The following is a 15,683-nucleotide window of genomic DNA, read 5'->3' on the forward strand; positions in this document are numbered from 1 at the left end:
ATCTTTTAAAGTTGTTGGAAACTTGTCGATTGCCTGTCTCTGCGATTTGCTCCATCTCGCCAGCTTAATTGATAATAAGGAAAGGAATGAATAAGTGGAATAAATTATGCTAGATATATACAACTCATTAAGAACTTCAAACATTGATCGTCTACTTGCCTTCGTTTCAATTCGTACTCTCAGATAAGCGTTAATTTTTTTTTTTTTTTACTAATAAAAATTTATTTTTAAATAATAAAAATAACATCAAGTACAAATGTCCTTACAAACTAATTTACTATAGAGTAACAATACATTGAAGCTTAGTAAGTAATTGCTTATTTATTTATTTTTTATAATTAATTTAATGGTTTGCTGCTAATTGTAATATTTTTAATAATGATTATCTAATTGTGAAAAAATAATTGCACATTTTTTGCTTAGTCGATTAATTATATATTATAATCTAATTTTTATATAAAAATAAAACTTAAAAGTAATAATTTTATTAAATAATGATCTACTGTTATTTAGGATCATATGCTATTGTGAAATATTTATATTTTTAATTTTAATAATTTTTATAATACTACAGATAAATCACTGCATGAAGAAAAAAATATAGTAAATTTTAATAAAAAATATGAGAATAATTACTAAATTTGGATAATAATTTTGAAACGCTTATGATTTATATGAAAAATTAATAAACAGATGAGCATATTTTACAAGTCGTTTAGTGATTTCTCATATACTGGTTATGGAAAATCTCCTATATTGCATATTAATTTTTAGTTATATTTAGTAAATTTTACTATCCGGTTTAGTAATTTTTACTGTGCCGTTTAGTAAATTTTACTATATTAGAATGGAAAAAAATAAAATTGAATTTTTATCAGCTTTTACTTTTTATTATTATTACTATCATTTTGATAATCATTGTTATTCATGTCATCAGTATTGGTGTTGGTGTCGATTTTGTTTTTTAAAAAATCACTTGTTTTAACCGAGATTCGAACCCTGATCTCCCGCGTGCGAGTCCTTTCCTGTGTCTGACGGTCCGATGTCTCCTTTGGACAAAATTTTCAGAACTTGTAATACATATTTGTATATTCTATCCCCACCAACTTTTAATTTTATCTATACAAAGTAGAATTTACTATGCAGATATTAAAAAAATATAATCGTGTTAGCAAAAAATCCATTGCGTATAGTAATTTTTAATATTTTGTATAGTAACGAATCCTATATTGTATTAGAAAATTTACTTTCTTAAATTAGTATTTATTGATAGTACTTATAGTAAAATTTACTGTACAAATAGTAAAAAATATAATCGTGTTAGCAAAAAATACAGTACGCATAGTAATTTTGAATATCTCATTATGTAATTATTACTAACTAGTAAATTTTACTAAACGTATAGTAATATTTACAATACGGAATGTATTTTTTTATATCTGTTAGTAAATTTTACTATAGTATTATAATTTTTACTATACTTTTTTTTCCGTGTACTTTTTTCCTCCCATTCGAGAAAATGTTCACTGGAAATTTTGATTACCATGAAACTGAGATTCATTAAGTTTGTAATAACGTTTCACTAAATTTCCGCATTTAAAAAATAATTAGCATATGATCCCAATTACCCGATAATGAATTTCATAAGCCAATAGTGTTTATTACTGTATTCATTAATATTCTTTAAAATAAAAAATATATATAAAAGTGAATCGAGTTATCCATACAAAAAATAAATAATAAACTTAATTAATAATACAATTTAATTGAGATTCTAATAGATATCAGTTCCACATACTATATACACTGTACATTATTGTTCATTTGATATTTTGAACAAAGATAAATAATTACATACTTTTTTTTCAGTTACATCCTACTGATATTAAATTCTAATGATAAAATTTACTTAAGGATGTTCCCACCGAGCAGGCGTGCTCAATTTTAAAGACGATTCTCCCTATTTTAAGTACTATTAATATAATGAAAACAAGTTGAGGTACAGTGCACTTTTTCGCTTGCCCTCACATGCGCAGAAGTCCAAAAATATTCATATTGCGTCGATTCTCCGATCTGGCAACGTGGTTTTCTTTTCTCTGTTTATTCTTACACGGAGACGCGGGTCGCAGAATTTAAATATTTTGAAAAATTTTTAGAGGTTACTTTTATATTGGTGATTGTAAATAAATATTTATTCAAAAAAAAATTGGTGCTAAAATAAGGAAAGCCTTAACAAGTATGTCTGAGACTAAAAGCAAAAAAATCAAGGAGAAATTCTTGAAACAGCTCAACGTGAAATTCCAGGTTTCAAACTTCCCGCCCAGTGTAACGTTGCCAAGTCGCTATCTCTTACGATTCAAGCAACGACAGAAAATTCGAAAACTGTTAAGAGTAGCTAACTTTTAGCATTTTTTACAACAAAATAAATACCGCTTGTTTTTCATATTTTTACATAAACATATTCGTTGTATCTTCAATTAATGATTTTCAGTTTTTTAAAACAATCGTAAGAAAATTTCTATTTTTATTCAAGAAAACGTGTGCTACAACACTGATCGGGATAGGGTTCACATGTTAAATATGCAAATTTAAATAGTCCCAAATTACAAATTTAGTACCGCAAGGGCTATTTCGAGAAATTTCTTCGCGTAAAGGATATTTAAAAGTATGTGTATTCAAAATTTCAGGAAGATTGTAAGAAAAGTAATTTCGGTGAGAACGTCCTTAAGAATAATTTCACTATAAAATTTATAAATTACACATAAAATACTAATTGTACATTTCAAAAAATAATTTACATTTCAAATATTTATACAAAAAAAAAACATTTCATAAATAAATAATGTAATTATCTGTGGAGATCAATTTCAACCTGCGGCAGAAGATCGGGATCTGAAACAGTAATAAAAATATATATGAAAAAAAAAATAAATAAATATATCGCGTGCCAAAAAGTAAAAGGGCGTATACCAATGTATGCGCCCTTTTACTTTTGCAAAGATAAAAGGGCGCATAAATTTTTTTTTCATCGCCAATTGATTAGTAAACATTTTCTACGCTTGAAAATCACATATTGTTTTCCCAAAGGTAAAAGGGCGTATGTCTTTAATTATGCGCCCTTTTAGCTTTAGGAATTTGAAAATTTTGTGACCAAAAGGTAAAAAGGTGTATAAATTTGTTTTCTAAAAAATTTATTAAAAAGCTTAGCCGAAGTCTAAAAATGAAAAAAAAAAAAAAAAAAAAAAAATGCTGCAAATTGTATGAATGTTATTTTATTTCACAGTTAATTATTAGAGTTTATAATAGTATTTTAAAATTCTTATACTAAATTGAAAAAAAAAAAAAAAGCAGAAATAACCGGTTCATTTAGGTACGATTCCTATATCCTCTTCCTCCGTGTCTGTCGCACGTACTTTGGATTTTTTTTTTTTTTTTTTTTTTTTTTTTTCATATATTCTGATTCATGACGGATCCATAATCCAAAACACTGATTAAAGAAAAAGTCAATAAATTTTTATTTTTTATAGTCGTTATGAAAATTTTTTATTCAATTGAAAATTTGATATTTTCATTTTATTTTTTTTTTTTTTTCAGTTATTTTATTTTTAATAAATTAAAAAAAAAAGTATAGGAGGAGTGTTTTTTCATCTAACTTGTCTTGTGAAATTATTTGTCAGTATTTTGTATTAAAACTAGAATTTTTTTTATGCGCCCTTTTACCTTTAGGCACTACTTTTCAAAAGGTAAAAGGGCGTATGTCTTGAGATACACCCTTTCAGCTCAAGGATGCCCAAATTTTTTTTTTGCAGATCTTTGCGTTTCGAAAAATTTCAAAGCTAATGGCAAAATAAAATTTTTTTATACGTCCTTTCATCATAATTCCCTACTAACCTGTAGCAATACGCCCTTTTACCTTTTGGCACGCGATATATATGACATGATAAATGCAAGGTTGTGATGTGTTTGATAAATATATATATTTTTTTTTTGTGACAGCTGAACATTAGCTGATGACAAGCCAAGTGCCAGTATGCAGTTTATGGCGATAAAAAATAACAGGAGACAACCGAAAAAGAAAAAAGAGGTATAAAAAATCCAAGGAATGAAAATGAAATAAAAAGAAAGCTCGGAGAAAATAAACAAGAAAAATAAGGATAAAATAAGTCAGCAGAGTTATAAATCGTGCACCTTGCAACCGAGACGTCGAGATAGAAGTGTAGCTTCCGGCTCGTCGTAGTTCCCTTTGGTTAGATGCTGAGATCGTTCTTCTCCCTGTCTCTACACCCGACTACCCTCTATAGATCCTCGTACCTCACGACACCCTACTTGCTATATATACTCGCCCCTTGCAGACATCGTGCACTATTTCGCGTTTCCTTTCTCCTAAGAACTTAATCACCTTTTCCATGTTCTCGTCTTGGCGTGTACTGGCAACTCATACCTAAAACCCATTCCCAAACCCAACTAACTAGAGCCATTTAGCTATAACCGTTGGCCAAAGTAGTATAGAGTAACAATAGTATGGCGAACTATCGCGACTGACACTCTTACGCGCCACTTACCTCACTACCTTAACTTACAAGTTTTAAATAGTTTCAAACCAGAAATTACATCAGAATAGTTTCACTACTAGGTAAAGTAACCATAGAAAATACATCTTTACAAATATACACATCTATATATATGTATATGTATATGTATGTGTATATATTATTCTCTGGTATTATTCAACTGTTTTCACCGGATGGTACTTTACTTGCTGTTGAGAAGAGCCAAAACGCAGTCTCGGTAAAACTTTGTAAATTACTCGCACGATTTTCACGAGCTCGGTACTTTACATCCAAATATAAAGAGATAGAAATAATTTATTTTTTATTCCTGTGGAGTTGGGTTTAAATATTATAAAAGAGTCCCCTTTGACAAGGTTACATTAAGTTTTATGTTATTCATGTAATTTATTCATAATTTTTTAAAAATATTAAAATACTTTTGGACGTAAATGCTTCTTTAAAGTTTTGTATTTTATTGGATTGTTTGCCGTTGAGCTTTTTTAGCGACACTGGTATTTTAATTGTGGATTTTATATGAAGACTTTGTTCAATAAACATTAAAATGGTAAATTAATATTTATTTTTTTTGCTATTGTTAGAAATTTTGTGAATATTCATGGATTTTTTTGTTTATTGAAGATAATGATGCTAATAGTACTTGTACAAAATAATACTAGACATATCGCGTGCCAAAAGGTAAAAGGGCGTATTGCTACAGGTTAGTAGGGAATTATGATGAAAGGACGTATAAAAAAATTTTATTTTGCCATTAGCTTTGAAATTTTTCGAAACGCAAAGATCTGCAAAAAAAAAATTTGGGCATCCTTGAGCTGAAAGGGTGTATCTCAAGACATACGCCCTTTTACCTTTTGAAAAGTAGTGCCTAAAGGTAAAAGGGCGCATAAAAAAAATTCTAGTTTTAATACAAAATACTGACAAATAATTTCACAAGACAAGTTAGATGAAAAAACACTCCTCCTACACTTTTTTTTTTAATTTATTAAAAATAAAATAACTGAAAAAAAAAATAAAATGAAAATATCAAATTTTCAATTGAATAAAAAATTTTCATAACGACTATAAAAAATAAAAATTTATTGACTTTTTCTTTAATCAGTGTTTTGGATTATGGATCCGTCATGAATCAGAATATATGAAAAAAAAAAAAAAAAAAAAAAAAAAAATCCAAAGTACGTGCGACAGACACGGAGGAAGAGGATATAGGAATCGTACCTAAATGAACCGGTTATTTCTGCTTTTTTTTTTTTTTCAATTGAGTATAAGAATTGTAAAATACTATTATAAACTCTAATAATTAACTGTGAAATAAAATAACATTCATACAATTTGCAGCATTTTTTTTTTTTTCCAATTTTAGACTTCGGCTAAGCTTTTTAATAAATTTTTTAGAAAAAAAATTTATACGCCTTTTTTCCTTTTGGTCACAAAATTTTCAAATTCCTAAAGCTAAAAGGGCGTATAATTAAAGACATCCGCCCTTTTACCTTTGGGAAAACAATATGTGATTTTCAAGCGTAGAAAATGTTTACTAATCAATTGGCGATGAAAAAAAAATTTATGCGCCCTTTTACCTTTGCAAAGGTAAAAGGGCGCATACATTGGTATACGCCCTTTTACTTTTTGGCACGCGAAGTAATAAAAACATCCGAGTGAATTTTAAATTCATTGAATATGAATTCTGCATTTTAGAGTTTGATGGTTTTCGATGATTTCGTGGGTGCACTGAGTCGCTAAACAGCCACAAACTTCGCTTCGCAGATTGTCATTATTCAAGTAAATCAGGCAATTGTTGAATAAAATATAGTGCATAGTAGGACACTCAGATGGTATTCATCCGGCAAATGCAATGATTACAGCACACATCTTCGGGGATTTTAACATTGTGTTAATTAATTTTTTAAATAGTCAAAATTATGCTTTTTGACAATAATAAATTAGATTTACTAATTAATTTCAAGTGATGAAATAAATAACCAGGATACAACAATTATTGACAGGTTAAAAACTCGACTGATCTAACTATTGACATGCTGTTGCTCTAATTATTGACACCCATAATGCGCATGCGTCATTAATCTGTAGAACTAAATGTAAGAAATAAAGTCTCTAAATAATTTCTAATTTATTAATTATTATTCAATTAATTGGACGAATTTTAATCACCAAACTATTCGAAATATTTTTTAATCAAACGAAAATTAAAATCGATTAATCACTTTATTTATAACAATTCAATAGTAAATATATAACAGCGTGGGTTCGCCGGAATTGTCGTTAGGGTTTGCAACAGACTTATGTTTAAAAAAAAGACGTTACGGTGCTGTCTACTAATCTGTCAATATGAGATACAACTTCAATATTACGTACTAATTATTGACATCCACTATTTTAAAATTAAAAATCATAAAATTTACTGTTAATATATCATATTGTTAATTTTTGATATTTTATTTGTTTATAAGAAAAAAAGTTGATGTGATTAGATGGAAAAAATAATTAAAAATCATCGTTTTAAAAGACTGCTTTTCTAACCGGGATAGTTAAGAAAATTGACGCTCATAAGCTGTTTTGATAGAAGCCAATAAATTTAATTTTTTTTATTAATAAATATTTGGTATTTTTTATTAACAATAATTTTTTTCAATTTTTTAATTATAAAAATTGTTTATAAATGTATACGGTTATTATTAATATACTAGGTAATTAAATATGTCTTAAAATAAGATAGGATGTCAGTAGTTGGACCCCTGTCAATAATTGTCGCTTTTACCTTATACAATTTACAAAAAAAAAAAAAAAAAAATATATAGTGGAGAGTGAACTGTTATTGGTCTCGTTACTTTTAAAATTTTAGAATTTAATTCACTCTGTTCAAGGCTTAAATTCTTTATAATATTTGATCTATACAACATTAAAAATAATTTTCGAGTCAATGGCGAAAAAAAAGATAAATCTACTCGAAGAACAGGTTAAAATATTTTGTAACAATTAACTTGTCTGTAGATATTAAAGTGAAATTGATAGTAATTAATAATAGATTCAGATATCGACTAATGAAATTAGATAATACATATTAATTTGAGGATAACTTACCATTCTTACTTTCCTCCATGTACAAACTTGTCCGCTGAGACCTTCTACGATCAGAACCGTACTTAACTCTTGGCTCTATTCTCTGTGCTGATACATATGTGGGAGTTGTAAGGTCCTCTATGTATTCAACTCTAGGCGTGTGAACACGCTTGCGGCAGATAATTACACCGATGATAATACCAATACCAATTAAAATCGCAGCAGCAGCACCTTTGAAATATAAAATTTTATTGTAATATTTGATTTTCACAATATTATTATTGTTTAACAATAAAAGTTTTAATTAATTACATAAGTTTACGATTATAGAAATTTTTCCGATTTTCAAGGATAATTGTCAAGGGAATTGAATAAAAATGATTAATTTTATGTGAATATTGATTTTTCATATAATTACGAAAATTAAAGCGTGATCATTAGTTAACTGAGACGGAGCCGAAAAGTTGCAACTTCGTTCAGGACAGCGGCCCGAAAGTTGCCACTTTTCGGTCAAACAGCAGAAAATATAAAATACCGGCGGGTAATAAGGCCTAGCGAAGGAAGATTTTGGATAGAATTCTTTCAAGAGTCAGAAGACTAGATCGTTTTTTATAATTTCTTCTGCGCTACGACAGCATATGACGGATGATGAAATATAGAAGGCAGAAAACGTGGTATCGGGACTTTATAAATTTGTCGTAACATCTCTATGCAAGATCCTTCTACTAGAGCAGAATTTAGCGGAGACGATTATTTTTAATATTATTTCTTTCACTTAGGCTTTATTACTCGACAGGCCTTATTACCTGAGGATACTTTCTATCGATAAGTTAATTTAAATGATATTTATATTGCACACCTCGAACGCGAAGCGGAGAGGTTGTGTTTTATAACGGACTTGTCAAGGTCACGTGATGTTTTCGCATTAAACTGTATGTATTATTTTCATATCACACTTACACGTTGTAAAAAGCACAGTAATCTACAGAGGAAACACTAATTAATAAGACTGATACTTTTATTGAGTTGTCCGATACGTATTATAATAAGAAAAAGTTCAATAAAAAATATGTATCGTGAACGTCAGTTAGTCTGTACTCCAAAAAAAGTCTGTGGCACAGATATCTAGTAAACGGTTTGACAAAATGACTTTATTTTTTTTTCACTGTCTTCAGAATTATGCAAGGAAGGTCTTTTTCGAAAATCACTACTGTAGTCCTTCTCGTTTTTTTTATAATAAATAATTTCTGTTAAAACCGGCACCATGTAAACAAACACACACTGCAGCCATTTTTTTATTTTATCGGGAATGTTTTTTTTTATCATCGAACTTTGCTGATATCATAAAGTTCTACTTTACCATCAGATAATTTTTTTTTTATTGCCAACTGTCATAGAATTAATTAAATTAAAAAAAAAAAGACCAATTTCTTTCTAGATGTTAATTAAAAAATTTTGTAATTAAAAATGACAATTAATAATTTATATATTTCATTGTAACATGAACGTTCAAGATGTGCATTTTTGGATTTTCCAAACTTTTATTATTTTGTATTTCTGACCGATTTAACCTTGTTAATAATTTCAACTAAATTGCTTTGAATTTCAAGGAAAATTACATTACAATGTATACATACAATCCTCTATTTCTGTACTTAGCTAACTAGCTACTTAATAAAGACTTACGATTTAAGAACTTTATTCCGTATTCTATAAGTTTGCTTCGTTTTTTTGTCAAATACAATGAAGTATAAATTTAGTTGAATTGCAAAGTTACACCATCTTCAACTATTTTTATGCCATAGACAATGAGTATCAAACAGAATAAATTATTTATGAAATGTAATTTATAAAAGTATGACAAATAACGTAATAACGAAAATAAAAACACTTTCTTCTTAGTAAACAAGTGTATACAAAACTTTTCCACTGGATTCGTGTAATTTATTATAAATAAAAATAAATTATAATTACTTTTTAGTTTACTTTAAATCAAATTAATTTTATCAAGTACTCAACAAATTATTATATACTCTTATAAAAACTTAATCATTCTTTCTGGTTTTAATGGAAGATTTTAGTTAATATTGTATACTGAAAATAAATTTTACTTGCGTTAATAAGTAAAAAAGTTCTATTGAATTTCTATTTGAATAAACGAAATATAGACGAAGGGGAAGAGAAGGTAAGGGTGAGCCTAAGGGGCAAAACAAGCCGCCAAAAATGGTTTTTTGAAAATATTCTAATTTCTCTTCTGTACGGAGGAAAAAGTATAATAACAATTACAATACTATAGGAAAATTTAGTAACAGATATGAAAAAATACATTCTGTATTGTAATTATTACTATACGTTTAGTAAAATTTACTAGTTAGTAATAATTACATAAGATATTCAAAAATACTATGCGTAATGTATTTTTTGCTAAGACGATTGTATTTTTTACTATTTGCATAGTAAATTTTACTATAAGTACTATTAATGAATACTAATTTAAGAAAGTCAATTTTCTAATACAATATAGGATTTGTTACTATACAAAATATTAAAAAATACTATACGCAATTTATTTTTTGCTAACACGATTATATTTTTTACTATTTGCATAGTAAATTTTACTATGAGTACTATTAATAAATGCTAATTTAAGAAAGTCAATTTTCTAATAAAATATAGGATTTGTTACTATACAAAATATTAAAAAATACTATACGCAATTTATTTTTTGCTAACACGATTATATTTTTTACTATTTGCATAGTAAATTTTACTATAAGTACTATTAATAAATGCTAATTTAAGAAAGTCAATTTTCTAATAAAATATAGGATTTGTTACTATACAAAATATTAAAAAATACTATACGCAATTTATTTTTTGCTAACACGATTATATTTTTTACTATTTGCATAGTAAATTTTACTATAAGTACTATTAATAAATTCTAATTTAAAAAAGTCAATTTTCTAATAAAATATAGGATTTGTTACTATACAAAATATTAAAAAATACTATACGCAATTTATTTTTTGCTAACACGATTATATTTTTTACTATTTGCATAGTAAATTTTACTATAAGTACTATTAATAAATTCTAATTTAAAAAAGTCAATTTTCTAATAAAATATAGGATTTGTTACTATACAAAATATTAAAAAATACTATACGCAATTTATTTTTTGCTAACACGATTATATTTTTTACTATTTGCATAGTAAATTTTACTATAAGTACTATTAATAAATGCTAATTTAAGAAAGCCAATTTTCTAATAAAATATAGGATTTGTTACTATACAAAATATTAAAAAATACTATACGCAATTTATTTTTTGCTAACACGATTACATTTTTTACTATTTGCATAGTAAATTTTACTATAAGTACTATTAATAAATTCTAATTTAAGAAAGTCAATTTTCTAATAAAATATAGGATTTGTTACTATACAAAATATTAAAAAATACTATACGCAATTTATTTTTTGCTAACACGATTATATTTTTTACTATTTGCATAGTAAATTTTACTATAAGTACTATTAATAAATTCTGATTTAAAAAAGTCAATTTTCTAATAAAATATAGGATTTGTCACTATACAAAATATTAAAAAATACTATACGCAATTTATTTTTTGCTAACACGATTATATTTTTTACTATTTGCATAGTAAATTTTACTATAAGTACTATTAATAAATGCTAATTTGAGAAAGTCAATTTTCTAATAAAATATAGGATTTGTTACTATACAAAATATTAAAAAATACTATACGCAATTTATTTTTTGCTAACACGATTATATTTTTTACTATTTGCATAGTAAATTTTACTATAAGTACTATTAATAAATACTAATTTAAGAAAGTCAATTTTCTAATAAAATATAGGATTTGTTACTATACAAAATATTAATAATTACTATACGCAATGTATTTTTTGCTAACACGATTATATTTTTTTACTATCTGTATAGTAAATTCTACTATGTATAGATAAAATTAAAAGTTGGTGGGGATAGCATATACAAATATGTATTACAAGTTCTGAAACTTTTGTCTAAAGGAGACACCGGGCCGTCAGACATAGGAAAGGACTCGCACGCGGGAGATCAGGGTTCGAATCTCGGTTGAAACAAGTGATTTTTTAAAAAACAAAAATCGACAACAACACCCATACAGATGACATGAATAACAATGATAATCAAAATGATAGCAATAATAATAAAAAGTAAAAGCTAATAAAAATTCAATTTTATTTTTTTTCATTGTAATATAGTAAAATTTACTAAACAGGGATAGTAAAATTTACTAAATACATCTAAACATTAATATGCAATATAGGGGATTTTCCATAACCAGTATATGAGAAATTACTAAACGACTAGTAAAATATGTTTATCTGTTTATGAATTTTTCATATAAATCATAAGCGTTTAAAGATGACTATCCAAATTTAGTAATTATTCTCATATTTTTTAGTAAAGTTTACTATATTTTTTTCTCCGTGTACAAATAAAAGATCTAACAGAAGTTAAAAAAAAATGTATTTCCCTAATATCTTTATTTCGTCTCCCCGTTAAATAAAAATTGAATACTATGTTAAATTTAATTTAAGCTAAAAAAATCATGAGTAAAGTAATTTTCAGATTTAAAAAAAAACCAATTGGAATAAGAACATCTGAAGCGCAATTTATAAGCCAGCAAAGTTGGAAAAAACTCGACAGATTGACCTTGTCAACCACTTGAAGCGAATCAATTCGCTTAGACTAACCGTACGTTCACTTTTTCAGCAAACTATTGAATAAAGTGAACTGCAAGACTGTTATTTTACATTTTTTTATTTCAACTTAAATTTTTTTATTTTTTATATTTTCTCAATCTGTTTTTTTTTTTTTTTGTCGAAAATTACTTGCAGATGGACGATTCTTATTTGCATGGGAAGTTATTTTAATTTGAGATCACTGTTATTTCATCGAATCTATTTACATCTCAGTTCTCATTTAATTTATAAAAAATACTCAATTACCAAGAAATAATGTTATTCTTAATACTAATTAAATAGTATCTTATACATCTTTCGACATCGAGTAATATACTCTGCCATATTTAGGAAAAGGGCAATAAGTTCAATTACTGCCTTTCTATCTTATTAATGTTAATTTAACATTAGTTAAATAGAAAAGCAGTAGGGAAGAGTGAGGTTAATTGAACCAAAAATACTTTGACATTTTTTTTTTATATGAATAAAAGCAAAATGATAAATTTTTTTTTATGAAATTATAATTTATTATATAGACTATCATTTCTCATAAGCACATAACTTGAAAAATGATAAAAATTTTCAATAAATACGAAATTGTACAACTGCATCAAATGGTTCAATCGTTCACTTTGCGGGGGCAATTGAACCACTAGTCGGGGGCAATTGAACCAAGAGTATTAGAACCACAAACGAATGACTTTAATGAATAATTTACTATTCATTACAGCTCAAAACTAAAATTACAACACTTCTAATAATATTTATTATTTTATATAACATTATATGTTAAAAAAATTACTTTTAAAACTTCTGTCAATATAATTATTTTTTTCTTGGTTAGTTTAGCTTGTTTTCACATTCTGTCAAGATGCGCGCGCATGTCTGATGCTCGCAGTGTGATTCGTGTGGTTCAACTGTCCCCGAGAGTACTGGTTCAATTGACCCCATATGATTTTATTGAAATAATTAGTTTAAAAAAAAAATATTCAAGAACTATTTTACTAGAAGTAAAGTTTGAAATTTATGACTTATATATGTAAGAAGCTATTACAAAAAAATTTTTAAGATTACATCTGAAAATTAAAAAATTATTAAACAATTTGTCAAGAACTGAAAAACAAAGTTCAGATGCCTAAAAACACAAAAACTTGAATTTTTTAAAAGTAAATTATCATATTGGTTCAAAATTTTGGTCAGACTGAGGTTTAGTGTATTGAAATATAATTCCATGAGGACGACTTATTTTTATATTTTTTTCGATTTTTTAAGCTTACTGGTTCAATTGACCCCACTCTCCCTTAAATAAAGTCACTGCGTTTTTCTTAAGCAGGGCAGTATTCCGAATGTTGTGAACACATGAGAGTATAATATTTACATTTTGTTTAATAGAGAATTAAACGCACTACGAAAACAGTCTCTTATCAATTTTTGATAAATCGATTGGTTCAAAATTTATTGGAGCTAGAAGTCAAATTTATATCAAATTTCGAGATCTTTTTACTTTTCCAGTGAAACTATCATGATAGTTAGAAATTGGAGCTTAATACCGTTCGGTCTACGGTAGACACGGTAGGCTCGCGCCATAACACTTCACACATATACATGTCGCGTTACTAAAACCATAAGGGCGTATCTCAAAATATACGCCCTTTTGGTTCTGCAGAACCAAAAGGGCGTATAAAAAAACTTTTTTGCTTCAATCAATGTAAAAATGTTGACAACATTAGAATCTATTGAAAAAACGAAAGAAATTTTTTTTTTGTTTTACGCCTTTTTGGTTTTAAGAAAAAATTTTTTTAAAATCATAAGGGCGTATCCTGTTTTTTCGATTTATTGTCAATTATAGGTAAGAGTGAGAAAAAAAATTGCCAGCGTAATAAAAATTATCACTCCACAATTTAATTTATATGAACAAATATTTATTTAAGTGAAAAAACAAATAAAAAATAGAGAAAAAATAAATTCATCAGGGTATTAGTCCTATACCATCTCCATCGTCAGAATCATCTGTAGCTAAGAGTATGAAAAAAATTTTTTTAATTTTTTTTAGAACATAACTTGACAATAATAAAAAAATTTATAAACTATTACCATCGCTGAAAATTAATCTTTAATAATATTGATAATATTTTTGTGGGACGGTGCCTGATGCACAAAAATGATTTAGGTCATTAAACTTGCTTTGATATATTGGTATTCTAGAGCCATAACAATTCTCAAGAACAACGGTAATTGATTTTTGAAAATAGAAAGAAAAAAAAACAGGAAACAGAAAATGAAACTTTGATTGAAAAATGAAAAAATGCACCTTTGAAAAATTGAACAATCTAAATGTGCATTTTTTTAATTTGATTAAATTAAATTTCACAGCACTCATAGAATTTAGAATTTTTTCGTTCCCGAATTATACATATTTTTTACATTAATTGTTGAATTAAAAAAATTGTGACAAACTTAAGATTCGATCAAAATTAAATAAAGAAATTTGGTTTTTTATTCAAATAAATATTTGTTCAGATAAATTAAGTTGTGGAGTGATAATTCTTATTACCCTTGCAATTTTTTTTCTTACTCTGACCTATAATTAATAATAAACCGAAAAAATAGGATACGCCCTTATGACTTTAAAAAAATTTTTGCTTAAAACCAAAAGGGCATAAAACAAAAAACTTTTTTTTTCGTTTTTTCCATAGATTTTAATGTCTTTAATATTTTTACATTGATTGGAGCAAAAAAAAAAATTTTTATACGCCCTTTTGGTTCTGCAGAACCAAAAGGGCGTATATTTTGAGATACGCCCTTATGGTTTTAGTAACGCGATGTGTTTGAACGTGTACTTGGCGCGAGATACTACACATTTCTTGTGTTATTCGAAAATTGACACGAAATTTGTGTTGTTTGACTAAACGTTCCCGCGCAATTCTTCATTACTGTAACCAAGCAAAGCATTGTAGCAGCATTGTCTGCAGGAAAATTTGGATTATAATTTATTTACAATTAAATATGTACATTTTACAATTAAATTTAGATAGCTTTCATATCTTTTTGAACCGGTTCAATTGTTCGCTAAATTGACATAAGTTCTACTAAGGGTAGATCAGTATACTTGAGTTGGTTAGGTTATGTGCTTATGTTTATTAGTTGATTTTAACACGAAAAATGTGTTAAATTTACACAAATGTTCTGTTAAATGTACAGAAATTTTCTGTCAAAAGAACAGATTTTGTGTCCAATTTTATTTAACATAAAATTTGTGTTAAAGATCAACACAAAC

The 15,683-nt window shown here is 26.7% G+C and overlaps 1 protein-coding gene across 1 annotated transcript in view; it reads right to left on the reverse strand.

The window, feature by feature from the left end:
- Positions 1 to 513: 513 nt before the first annotated feature.
- LOC103579458 (synaptogenesis protein syg-2) overlaps positions 514 to 15,683 on the reverse strand; it is a 139,255-nt gene continuing 124,085 nt past the window's right edge. Inside the window, exons 11-12 of the mRNA XM_053741620.1 lie at positions 7,665 to 7,874; positions 514 to 2,892 (exon numbers count right to left, since the gene is read on the reverse strand). Coding sequence (XP_053597595.1) covers positions 2,849 to 2,892; positions 7,665 to 7,874 — 254 coding nt within the window. The 3' untranslated portion in view covers positions 514 to 2,848. The remainder of the gene's footprint in view (positions 2,893 to 7,664; positions 7,875 to 15,683) is intronic.

The sequence above is a fragment of the Microplitis demolitor genome, chromosome 8 (assembly GCF_026212275.2).
Source record: "Microplitis demolitor isolate Queensland-Clemson2020A chromosome 8, iyMicDemo2.1a, whole genome shotgun sequence".
NCBI classification, from domain to species: domain Eukaryota; kingdom Metazoa; phylum Arthropoda; class Insecta; order Hymenoptera; family Braconidae; genus Microplitis; species Microplitis demolitor.